At 47.6% G+C, this 13,645-nt stretch overlaps 1 protein-coding gene across 1 annotated transcript in view; it reads right to left on the minus strand.

The window, feature by feature from the left end:
• Window positions 1-13,645, minus strand: part of NRP2 (neuropilin 2) — a gene marked incomplete at its 5' end in the record, with an annotated part of 75,304 nt that overhangs the window by 54,457 nt on the left and 7,202 nt on the right. The window contains one exon of the mRNA XM_009872164.1: window positions 3,922-4,103. Coding sequence (XP_009870466.1) covers window positions 3,922-4,103 — 182 coding nt within the window. The remainder of the gene's footprint in view (window positions 1-3,921; window positions 4,104-13,645) is intronic.

Raw genomic sequence — 13,645 nt, forward strand, 5'->3', positions numbered from 1 at the left:
GGCAAAGGGGCACAGCAGCTCCGGGTTCCTGGTTGGGGAGGGGGCTGCCAGGGAAGGGACAGAGAGGAGCAACAGAGATGTCATCTTTCTGGAAAAGCTGTCCCCAGAAGCTGGTCTCCTGAAACCTCTACCCGTTCAGCACAGACATCTGTGCCTCAGTTTCCTCTTGAGAAAATCACAAAGCACAAATATTTATACAGTGAATGGGCCTGGGGGGGGTGTGCCAATGCTTCCACCGTGGAGACCCTCGGGAAGTGTGCGGTTAGCCTGCGGCCCCTGAGACCCACACAAGGGACGAGGGCCACTGCAGTGCACACCCCAACAACGAGGCCATGGTAGGATGGGGGTAGCAGGGGCTGTGGCAGGGGGGTTCTCCGCTGAGAGGGGGAACAGAGCCCTCTTTCTCACAGACTGAGCCGTCCACACCAGAAATGCAAGTTATTTCTATCCTTAAGGAAGACCTTTGCGTGGCGAGGGGGGAAGACAATGTTGCCTCTTATTTATTGCTGACCTCAGCACTGGCCTCGACGCAGCGGGCCAGCTCAGTGCCCCCTCTCACACAGCCAAGGTGCCTCGGGGTGGCTGGGGAAAGGGAAATTCGTGTCATATTCATGCCACAGTGACTTTGAAACCACTTCACTGAGGAGACAGGACAATAGGCAACAGAAATCTGCAGCCTGGAGCTATAGGAGGGGAAAGGGGATGTTAAGGAGGCTGCTGGCTGCCACTGCAACCCGGTATTAGCCTTTGCAAAGGTTTCTGCCTCATTTTTACTGGGACATCCTCCTTCTCCTCCACAAACTCTTGTGCTCCAGCTCTTCCAGGCAACACAAGCCTTCCCGGGACTAATGGGAGACTTGTTATTCAATTCAGCATTAACCTACAGGAGTCAGGCCAGCAGCCTGCAGTAATAGCAGGATCCCAGCACTGCATTATGCAGCGCGTAGCTGGAGAGCTACTCAGGAGAGGCTCTTAATTGACTACCTAATGAAGCAGCCAGCTTTTCTGGTGTGAACCTGTGGGGTAAAACATAGAGGCGAAAAATAAGGCCAAACACAAATCACAGCATAATGCCACGAACAGGGATAAGGGTGCACTTCGTTCCAAACAGCTTGAAAGACAAATAAATAAACAGGGAAAATAACACAGGCTCCAAGCTAGGAATAAAATCAAAGACTAAACCCAGAGTCAGGGACTGTCCTCTAGAGACAGGAGAAAGACGTAAGTATGTCACTGCATTAGACAACAACTGTTTCCTCATGTGGGGCTCTTATCACATTTGGCATCTTTGTCTACCGTTTGGCCGATAGCAGCAAACACAATGATCAGTTTTTTTATAAGGAAGCTGCAGATAATCAAGGGCAGTCATGCTGGCTTCAGCAGCACTGACCAGCCCGAGAGAAACCTGATGCCCAGCGATGGAGAGCTCTGGCCAGCCCTGCCAGAACTGACTCACAAAGTGAGCAGCAGGGAGGCTGGACCAGCCAGGGCCGGCAGCAATTTTGTCAGCCCACAGATCGTTGACTGATACCCATTAGGGGATTCAAAGACTGGGATGCAGTTGTTTGTATGCAGATTGCTCCCCTCTCACACCATGATAAGGGAAATTTAGCACAAGGTGTGGAAATGAACGCTCAGCTGAAAAGAGTTATTTTTTTAGGTCACCTTTAAGAAAGAAAGAAGCTGCAGCTGAGCTGCCTTTACTGATGTGGACAATGACAAACCGATGACCTTTAAAGCTGGTGACACCCTTGCTGGCTAGCCTGACAGCTCAGACTTCGCTGGTGCCTGCCGGCAAACAAAAGGCAGGGTTTGCTTGTGCTGCAGTGCCGCAGCCAGCGCTGCTCAGTGCCCTCCCTGGGAGGACAGGAGGGACAGGCGATGGACACAGGAGGTGGGCTGGGGGTGCTCCTGGATCACAGGCTCAGCCCTGCTCCCATGCCAAAATCTGTCTCGCCAGGCTGGATTTCATGGGCTGTAGCTGGAAGGAAGCGTGGCTGTTTCTGGACAAGACAGCTGCCTGCGGGGAGTGGAGGTGGTGAAAGGAGCCCCAACACCACTTCAGACCTGACAGCAGTTCTGCACCGACCCACATCAAGGGACACAGACTCAGCTCCAGCCCCCACCCAACATCCACTCTCTCCCAGATCAGACCTTGCTTCCTCTCCCTCCCTCCCACCAGCAACAAAACCTCCTTTTCCCATGAATTTGGTCCCTAGCTGGCTCCCACTGAGGCAGATGGGGTTCCTCCTTGCTATCCCTTCCCACAGCCACTTTCAGCCTGGCCTGGCCACCTCAGCCAGCTGGACCACTCCACACTGCCCCATGCCCCAACTCACGGCACCAGATCAGACCTTGCTTCCTCTCCCTCCCTCCCACCAGCAACAAAACCTCCTTTTCCCATGAATTTGGTCCCTAGCTGGCTCCCACTGAGGCAGATGGGGTTCCTCCTTGCTATCCCTTCCCACAGCCACTTTCAGCCTGGCCTGGCCACCTCAGCCAGCTGGACCACTCCACACTGCCCCATGCCCCAACTCACGGCACGGACCCGGCGTGAGGAGAGGCAGTCTGCTGGGCTCAGAGAGGTGTGTGCAGGGAGCGAGGGGCAAGGGAGGCTGAGGTGGGTCAGCAGCCTTCCCACCTGAACACAGGCATTTTTTGCCATCCTTCCAGGACGTTTGCTGGCAATTGACTTCAGTAAACCCCAACACCAGATGAACCACTAAACTCTTTCAGGACTAATCTGCATCCAAATGATTAACAAGCAGCAGCAGCAAGCTGGCTGCACCACAACAGCTCAACGGCCAGTGGTATGGCCCAAATAAACTCAAACAACAGCACCTCCCTCATCCACCTGAACTTCCAAGACACTTCCTATCCTCACCATTTCACAATGAATTTGGGGAGCCCCATTGCCATCCCCTCCTAGCAGAGTCTCCACATTCATATCTACCTGAGAGTGTGTTGTGGGCAGCTTGTGCACCTCTGCCTGCTGGGCCTGGGCCCCCAGGCACTGGTTCCTGTGCTCCCTGCCTCCCCTCTGAAGAGACTGGGTAAGCGAACCTGTTGTGCTTCTTGCTGGTTCTTCACCAGGTGCAGGCATTTTTTTTGTGCTGGAAGTGATGGTTTGAAAGCTGTTGTGTGTGTTTGCTTCCAGTGCACCACTGAAGGAATGTGGGCACAGGGCAGGCGCCTGTATCCTCATGCAAAACACACTCATTTCCTCGGCGTGCGGGCACACCTCTCTCATCCGCACACACAGAGCGGGTTCTATTTTCTCAGGCCTCCTTCTTCCCAGACACACAATTCTGGCAAATATTTAGACAGAAACACTATTAAAAGGCCTTTGAGCAGCTTCTCCCTTCCTCAATAACAGTTTGGTATTAAACAGAATTATGAATAGTTCCTCTCATATCTGCCTGGAAAGGCACTGCCTCGGCCCTTGACAGCACTGCTGACAGCAGCCCCTTGAAAACCAGAGCTCCCCAGTTACAAACCCCGCTTCCAGGGAGAGAAAACAGAGTCATTGATCAGCCCTTGAATCGCAGCTCCACAGGAGGGGGAGCTCCATGCGCTCCTAACAGAGGGACAATCCCCTCCTAGCCCTAACAAGCTGCACACACGACAGATATACGTTTCTAGTCCTCAAATACAGGAGACCATTTAAGGAGGAATCTTACTTCTGATGCCACACTGTGATCCAAAAACACACTGTCATGAGCCTCTAGCGTCTTTACCTTCTTGGAAATGTGATACAACGGACTTGCTTATTTTTTTTAATTTTCCCTTTTTTTAAGAAAAAAAGCTCTTTATCTCTGGAGAACATGCTAAAAATCACATTGAAAAGGTGGCCAAAGGCACCTTATGAAGATCGTTGTGGCAAACAGCCTGGGAGACCGAGGCACTGACTCAGACACTCACCTGTCTTGTAGATCTCGTAGCGCAGGGAGAAGCCAGCACCTTGCCGTGCATAGTCTGAGGTGAACTTGATATAGAGAGAGGGACCAGAAGAGATGATGGTAGGAGGTGCTATGTTCCCACAGTGCTTGCCCAGCAGATCTGCTGCTTCACTGTCCCCATCTCGGATCTCAATGTAGTCATACCTGTGAAGGCAAGGTGAAATGGCAGTAAAGCCATCTGTCAGTGAGAAGCTTCAGGATGCCAAGAACAAACAGAAAACACTTCTTTATTATCTGCATATTCCACAGAACATCTTACAGACAGGTACCTGGGACTCTGTTACTCACATCACACCTCACAATATATTTCTTCCCTTTTGTCTGTCTGGCTACATTTAAATCCCTTCCTCTGTTACTTCTCACATTAATTTATTGCACCCACATCCACTTCAACTGCAGAGTCAACATGCAAAATTTGAGATACAGGTCATCTCCATTTCCACAAGACTTCTTCTGCACAGGGGATACTCAGAGACAACTCTCCTGCGGCTCCTCTCCTTTGCTTACCTCCCTCCTTAAGTGCCATTGTGCTACTTAGCACAGCTCAGTTTATTCCACTATTCACGTGGGATTTGGCCAAGCACGCATCAAGCTTTAAACAATCTATATGAATAGGTAGCTATCTTGTGCACTGTCTTGACACTACATTGGTCCTTTAACAAGCGTGGCCAGTACACTTACTTAGCACTTGGAACAGTAATATTATTGTCTTCTATTATCTGCTAATGAAGATTTTCTGTGGATGAGAAGTGCTGCTTAAGAGCTAGGTAACCACATTCACTACTGCCTGACGTTTGCACATCCTGTAACCACTGCAACCTGCCTTGGCAAAATTCCACCTGGAAATGTCCCACCTGTCCACTGGCTTGGCTTCTGGGCATCTAAATGGTTTGGGGGAGGAATGTGTAGGGTTCTAAAAATTGCCTCCTGGTGCAGAGACAAAAGCTTGTTGCAAGTCTGTCTGGAAGGTGAAACTCCCACAGATTCCTTCACATTTTCTAGGCCGTGACTAATGGCAAGGTAGTACCGGGCTCTGTGCGCTGTGAAGAAACAAGCAGCTTTTACATGAACATCTTGTTCTTCAGCTGCTTTCTAACACCCACGCTCTCCCATCCCTCTTCTCTCTGGCCAGCACGCTGCTATTTACAGAAACTGCCCATCTCTCTTGGACTGTTTATTTGCTTTGTATCAACCTGTTTGAACAACATGCTACAGCTCTTCTCACAGGGCCAGGGAGGAAAAAAGCATTTCCACACTGCCAGGAATCTGCCTTTCTTCTTTGTCACAAGGTCTCCTGTTTGGGAATGGAGAGTTGAAAGAAGAAGTAGCTTGCTGGATACAGAATGATCCTCATGTGACTCATTCCTGTTCTGCAAAGCACACATCGGCAGGCAACAACCTCAAAACAAAACTTACAGGGACTCTGTGTGCTCTTCCACAAAAGATGGTCCGGATGGCTCCGGTTTCACTCCTTCCTGGGACTAAATCAGGCTGCGAGCCAGAAGTCAAATACCTGCAGATAAAATCCTGTCTGCACCAGACCAACCACTCAGCTAGCTGCAATCAACCCGCCTTTAACTTCATTACAGACTCAACTGGCTTGGCCAAGGTGAAATCCAAGCGGTCTTGAGAAGAGGCACTCACAAAATAAGAGCATTTGGCATAGCTGGTGGGCAGACACACAGTGATGTAAATGAAGATCTGTTCCTTCTGCTCTCTCCTCAGCTCTGTGTAGCTTCCTGTCACCTCGTGACCCCTTATTACCCTGACACTGTCCAGCAGCACCCTGCGTGACCCCACTAATGTCCATCATGTGTGACTTGATCCCATTGTCTCCCCAGGGAGAAGGAACATAGAGGGCAGCATTAGTACTTCTTTTAAGCAGATTTTTTTCTTCTTTGTTTGTCTATTTGTTGAAAGGAGTGCTGAGCAAACAGTGGGGACATTTTGTTCTCTAAATAACTACTTGCCTTCAGTGTGCTTCCAGCCCTTTCACACCCGAAGTACACATCTGTGCTGCAGGACTACTGGCTGGCTACTAATGAAACCGTGAATATGTGGCAAAAAATTAATTTGGTGAAAACACAAACGTTAGCAAAACACAGTTAATGGAGTGGATTGCAAAAGCTGCCATGTGCATGGCACAGGCAGAGGTTAGCTGCATCCCAGTGCATCTACATCTGTTTGTGTCCTCGTGGGGTTATATATAATTATCTCGCCAACACAGTACATGGCTTCAACTATTTGACTGTAATGATCACAGCTTCTGTTGTAGCCAACACACCAACCATTCTAACGCTGTCCACATGGCTTCTCAAACCACCCAGTGCTGCAGCACCCCTGGCAATTTCAGAAGCAAATTCTGGACCAAGAAATACTCGCTTATTGAATGGGTGAATAACTTCCAATAATACATACAATTTGGGAATAGTGCAATCTGCTCATGGGCAATCTGCAAACGGAAAATTAAAAGAATGTATCTAGTAAGAAAATCATCAGGAAATATTTGTCTCTCTGAACTAAACCCTGTTTGGCTTCATTCAAGCATCTAACTGAGCTTTCTCCTACTGGACCTAATCCTTAATAAATCAAATGTTACAAACAACTGAAAAACGCCCTAGGAGAAGGTCAGGGAATTATTTTTGCCAAATGTAAAATGAATATAAATGCGCAGAATTTTCTTTGCTAGTTAAAATATCCTGGCCCAAGCCTTCTGCTCCTCACAAGGCCAAACTCTCTTTCTTCAGGTCATATAAACAGAGTGTGAATTGAAACAGTATTACCCTCAGGAGCTAACTCCTACTTCATCTCTAACAAAGCAATGAAGCTTTAGGTTTTCAAAATGAAACACCAAAGACATCCAGTCCAAGCTGTGAAACTTTCAAACTTCAGCAAGAACACCGGCTAAACCCCACCACAGACTCTCTTGGCATCATGTGCTTCAGTCATGTCCATGTCTTGGCCTGCAAACAAACAAGCTGAGAGACCCCATCCTCTTTGCACTGGGTCACTGGCCATGTTAAAATCTAGTCTGGCCAGATCTTTGCTTCTGTTAAGCTTGAGTGTGGTTTCCAGACCTTCTTCTTCACATATGAAAATAAGAATAAAAATTGGCAGGAAGAAAACCCAACCCTGGGGATGCTTTCAACTCTAAACATTCATTCCTAGAAAATTATAGGCTAGGGCAGAGCTGGGTGGGATACAATTTTGCAGCGATGGCATCCAAACGGTCTTGACCAGCTCTCAGCAATTTGCATTTCACTCACATAACCAAATCCATTGTTTCAGTCAACGTGCACCAACATCCTTGTGGGCTGATCTCTCCAGCATTACCTCCACTGGGCAAGCCTTCCTCTCCAAGCACATTTCATGGCCTTTTCTCCCCATTCAGGCATCGCTCCAATGAGCCAACCATAAATATGTGAGGGCAGGGTGCAGTATCTGTAACCCGTAAGTATAGTCAACACATTAACCAACCTGTTGGTTTGAAACCACCTTAAACAGAGGCTTCCACCAGGGAGTTTTAAGGCAGGGAGGCAGAGCTGAAGTGCTTTTAAATGCCCAAGACAATGGAGGAGTTGAGAAAGGAGGAAAATGCATTGCTTAGATGCTTTTCTTTGAGCTGTTTAACAGAATTAAATGGAAAACGTACAATGCTTACAAATATTGCTGTGTTTTTATTAAAGATTTTTAGTAGAAAGTGCTTTGCTAATGTTAAGAGAGCTTTTATAAACTAATTATAAAGCACTCCTAATGCCTGTATTACTCATGCTTGCTTGTTTGCTTTTGCCTCTCTTCAACCCTCTCAGCTTCCTAGTCTTTCCTTTTTATTTTCCCTAAATCACTTAGCTACTGGCTCTCCAGACAAGTCTACAAGGTACAATAAAGGCAAACAAGCCCCAACTGCAGTGATTATGAAAAGACCCCCACCTTTTTAGTTCTTTACTGTTGTGAAATAGTTGATCTGCTCCCCGGCCATCGAGCTGTGCTCCACCATGCCCTGGGGCCAGCACAGACCACCCAGGTGCCCACCCAGGCACCGGTGCTTCAGAAATGATAGACCCATCTAGAGTCTACCATGACAGATACCATGATACACTGCTATGATAGCAGCACCAGAAAGCCTGCACCATTCCCTGGATGCTCCTCTCCTGAGGCACAAAACTCAGCCCAAAGCAGTTTTGGGACTTACGCTGCTCCAGATATAATCAACAAATCTATTGCCCCTCAGCCCCGTGTCCTAAGAGATGCTGAGTCCTTCCCCACTGAAACATGCTTCAAGGACATTATAGGGACATTAGCTTAGAATGAGAGAGAAACACAAAAAATAAATAATTTCTATGTTCAGAACTATTAGCATGAATCCTCTCAGCACATGAACTCGTGCAAGCCTTGCTCCAAAGCCTGAGGAGGGCTGGTTCGCCAGTCCAAGCTCTGACCTAGCTGGCAGCTTTCTCAGTCTCTACCTAGAGCTCTGATTCAAAGTAGATGCTCACATGTAGAGGGCTCACATGCAGCTAAGCCCAGATTCCAGTGCTTGCCAGGGCTAGAGAGAGTCGTGAGGCTCTAACTTGAACTTCCCCAATGTTTAATTTGGAGCTGTTATTTATAGACACTTCCATGAGGCTCACGCACCTGGCAAACAGTAATGATGGGATCCTCACGAGACCCTGGGAGGTAGGAAGGCAGAGAGGAGCAGTGACTGGCCCAAGGTCACACAGGAAGTTTGCAGTACAGCCAAGAATAGAAGTCAGCCTCGATTAGACAGATTATATTATATTGGAGGAGTCTGGCCTAGATAGACAGAGAGACAAATAGGTACTGACTGCATGCCAGCAGCCCCAAATTTGGGAATGCTTAGTGTTGACTTGAGCCTTCAAGATCCCCTGGTCTGCTCGAACCATACGACACGGTGTCTCGAATTCACCTGAGAAAAAGGATGAGAAACTGCGATTCTAGTGAAATCCAGCAGGCATTAATACTCTGGAGGTAGCTTGGGGTAGGTGTGGGGATCCTGCTTGGCCACAACAGCATCTAGTAAATGCAATTACTCCCTTTGAAAAAGATGGCAGCTGGGTTTGTTTCTCAGAAATTGTTACAGAAAGCATAAGGTTTTTTAAACACCTAAAAGGCTGTGTGTTAGAAATGAAATAGCAGCTGCAGCATAGACATGGTTAAGAAATGGTGAACCAGCAGCTCTGTGCTTGTTTTGCAATCAAGGGGCAGCCACAATTAATGTCCATTACATGCTAGCTGGCTTAGTCGATTTTTCTGTGTCACCACTCATTGTCATGCTCTTTCATAACAAATCCTTATTTCATGGGTGGTTATGTTGTGAAAGACAAGAAAACTTTTCTGTAACGTTTATAGAATCTCGAGCAACTGCAGGATATACCCCTCAAAGGTTAAATTGCTGCAGAAGCTACCTGGGACTTTTAAACAGTATTTTTTTCTAATAGCCATGATAGCAGAGGGAAACACCACTGCTGTCTGATGAAACAAGAGCAATGAAGTTTGATCTTAGCTGCCAGCCCTTAATCAGAGTAATTAATTATAAATACAGCAGATGAATTGGATTCTCCTTTGACTTGAACTGGTTTTACACATGTGTAACTCATCATTTTAAGCGTAATCACTCCCAATTTATCCTGGCGTGAGAAGAGAATCAGTCCTCATAGACAGATTTGTGCAGAGACCTAAAACGCTTGTATTAGATCTAGCTTTAGCGCCAACGAAATGTCCTCTGCTCTCAGTGGAAGCAGACTCCTCACACTCAGCTCGGGATTGGATTCATCGTTCTTCTGCACTGACAACAGAGGCAGTTTAAAGCACTCTCGCTGACTCGACCTGAACTTTGGATGGCTGAACATTGGAGAGATGAATCTGGTCTCAGTCTGCCCATGCTGAGGCAAAGGATGCTCACAGAGCAGGCAGAGCTTGCCCTTATGGAAATAACTGCCCATTGGAAAGGGTAGAGAGAAACAGGCTATGGTTGCTCTGAATCTGAAGGAAAGTCACTGAATTTGAGTGACTAAAACAACCAAAATTCAATGGCAGCAGGAGAGCCAGGTCTGAGGTGGGGCATAATTGCCTAGGATTTCTCAGAAGTTTGTTTTGAATTTGTTACATCCAGTTACATTATCTTGTGTAATTGTATTATTGTGGGGTTTTTTAATCATTCCACTGTGCTTTGGATTATTTTCTTATCTCCTCAAAAATCCAACCAGAATTTCTGAGAAAGGAGAAAAATATACTTATCCAGTAAAAAAAAAATAAATAGAAAAAAGAGACAAAGAGGAGGAGAAAATAACCCTAATAGATCAGAAAGCTTGTTCAAAAATACCTTGAAGACAAAAAATGGAAACTACAAATAGCCTTCACTTATACTCCTTGGGTTGTTTTCACCCTCCTACAAGCACTGCTGATGGGAAGAGTCTTTCAGCAGTTACTGCTAACTTACACGGAGGAGAAAAAAAAAAAGGTAGCCAAAATACATCTTGTAAGGGAAGAATAAAACATAGCTGCAAACTGCTCCTGTGGCAAGTTCTGATTCAGAGGGGAATTTCAGCTCCCAGCACGCTGCATGCTGCTGCCCCCCCCAAGATGGGAGAGCAAAGGCTCCCCCGTGTTTTACCGTTCATCCTCAGGCTGCCTCCTCCAAGACGCGTTGCCAGATCGCTGCAGAAAAGCGTGTTGGAGTAAAGAAGTGTTCTCATCTGGGGCATGTCTGGAAAACCATTCATTATATAAGAAAACAAGATGTGCTAATATGCACTTTAGGGGTTTTCTGCAGGCTGTTGTTCAGAAGTTACACATGGTTGTTTAATTTTATTTCTCTCTCCAAAACCGTATCTATAAATTCCTCACCCTTCTATTTTTAGCTACAGGGGTCTTTTGTTGCAAGATGTCTTTGGTATTCTTTGGGGGAAAAAACATCATGGTGAAACCAGGAACAAAATATATAAAGCATGTTGAGAATAAGCCCCCTCTCCACAGCATTCTGCCTTCTGTTGCTGCTCTAAGGAAAACTGAAGCAACTCACAACCCTCTCATACCCCCAAATGCAGGACACTTGAGAAACCATATTTGCACATTCCTCCTTCTGCCACAATCCATCTGTGGAAAAAATTAGACTTTGGTTTCTATGTCATTTTACTGTCACCACTCACAGGCGCTTGATCACTAACATAAAGAAAAGAAATGTATATAATAAAAGATAACAACCACAAGAGGAATATTTACTGCTGAAAAGCAGCAGAGCAGGAGGCAAATGCTTACTCTGCTTAGATTACAGTGGAGGGAAACAGGTGAACAGGCTCCCATCTCTGATGAGATCCAGTGCTTGACACCCCAGGCAATAGATGGAGACCAGTTTGGCCAGGCTGGTCCTGGTGGCAGAAGGTATGGGGACTGGCTGGGCGGTGCTAATGGGGACACTCATATAACTCTGCTGTGCCAGGCCTGTTCACAGGGGAGAACACCCTCTTTGGAGCCATAGCGAGTGATGTGCCATCACACCTCGCTGCCACGGCATCGCTCATGGCCTTAAACACAACGTGCTGTGAAGAACGAAAGAGCTGGTAATAACCAGGATCAGATAGGAGCTTTGCAGCTCAGCTTTCCGCTTATCACTCATTTGCACAGGCTTTTTTCAGCACATAACTGAAACAAGCACCTCATCAAGCACCAATTGGACAACAGAGGTTGCAAGCGTCCTGACCAGCCCACTCTTGCGCTCCTGGCCATCTGCATCCCTCATTAACGACCGATGTTCACCCTGGGACCGGCCCACCATGGGATGGCTTTCTGACCCCACAGTTTCTCAGACACAGCCTGTTCACAGCCCAGCTCCTGTCGCAGCCAATACACAAGCAAGCAAAGCCTTGTCTCCAAGGCTGGCCTGCAGCCTCTGCTCTTTGGGCACTTCCACAACAATCCAACCATGCCAGCTCATAGTAAGAGCGATTTTGGAGGCAAACAGCACGCCAAGCCTCCTTGCAGACTGTGTAGGTAGCACAGCATCTCCTACCCACTTCTCCCCACATAATATGGGTGCTCACAGTTCAACAGCCGTCTGAACCATGCCTCAGTGAGGGTCTAAGCACAACCAGTGCCTAGATGAGGATGATCACTGTGCCATACACATATCACACCTTGCTGCATATTTCACAGCAGCAGCGGCCTCCCACCTGGCTCTTGGAGGTAGCTCTATCTATTTGGGGCTGTGGGAGGAATTAGCTGCTTGCAAGGTTTGAGCAAGGTGAGCTCAGCCCTGCCTGGGACAATGGGCTGGAGAGGCAGCCACGTCAAGACAGGAGAAGGATGCAGAGACAAGGGAGTGGGCTCCTGATGAAGCTGGTGGGCACTTTTACTCCTTAATGTGCTCCAGGAACAGGGGGATGGGAGCATCCCTGCTTCTCCCACAAACAAGGGCCCTGCCACTGCTTTGTTCAGGAAGATCTTTTTTTTTTTGAAGCAACCCTTTGTGTCACCCTCTTGCTCAGCCACAGCAGCACGTCTGCTTTGTCCTGCCAGCTCAGCCATGGAGTGTTTACAAGCCTCCCTCACCCTTCCAGGCTGTGGTTCAGCTCCATTGACACCGAAGGCAACAGACTCCTCTCTCGGCGTGTGATGAATCAATTACTTCCTCTGACACTCTATTACTATAGCCCTTACATCTCCAGATTGCAGATGAAAAGACAGGCTGAGAAGGGGGACAGGGAAGGGGAGAGGTCTCCTGAGGTCTCCTTCAATTGAGTTGTTGGACATCTGAAGAAATCCCCATCTGCCATATTTAAAGACACAGAGAGATGTTTTGCTCCTGAACAGCAGAAAAATCAGAGGGTTTTCACAAAAGAAAACCTAAGAAATCAAATGGGTCAAAAACCTTCAACTAGCTGCAGTGAACATAGATCAATGGCAACTCAGTCCCCTCTGCTGATGGAGATCCCAGACCTTGTTCCTGTCCATGATTATCAGCCAAACATCAGCATTACCAAAGGCAAAACATACAAGAGCCTGACATTACACCTTCCCTTTTCACTGCAAAATAACAATGTAAATGAAACCTCACACCACCACTTGCAAAAGAGGAAGGAAGCTGAGTACATGCCTCAAACTCTGGTGCTGCTGGCAGCGGGGCGGGGGTCCTACTCCTTATCGGACATCCGTCAACAACCCCAGCTCCGAGGGTTCCCTGGAGGTTTCTAATACGTTGAGCACTTCCCATGCGAACACTCTGCACGCGGCACAGCTCTCCCACTGCCAGCGGGCAAGTGCTGCTTGTCTCTGCAAAGTGGGACCCCACCCCAAAAACCAGGGGTGCACCCTTCCTCACACTGACCTCGATGTCTTTCATACCTCTGCAAGAAGGGGCCTTTGGGGCAGCCACGGCACACAGAGCAGCCACCCTGCCCGTTTCTGTGCCATTTTTAACAGGACTAAATCCTAAGACGGATTTCCGCTGTCAGATCGTGCTGCTTCAGGCTCTGCTTCTAGCAATTTATTAAACGCTAATATCTCTGTGTCTGACCCAGTGCTACTTTAAACCCATCACCATACTACTGGACTGTGATTGCTCAGCAACATTGTACGCAGATCCCGAGAATTCCTTGGGATTCAGGGGGAAAAAAACAACCAACAAAACCCCCCAGGTTATTCCCTCTTTCCAATGATCTACTGATCTA

The sequence above is a fragment of the Apaloderma vittatum genome, unplaced genomic scaffold, assembly GCF_000703405.1.
Source record: "Apaloderma vittatum isolate BGI_N311 unplaced genomic scaffold, ASM70340v1 scaffold33520, whole genome shotgun sequence".
NCBI classification, from domain to species: domain Eukaryota; kingdom Metazoa; phylum Chordata; class Aves; order Trogoniformes; family Trogonidae; genus Apaloderma; species Apaloderma vittatum.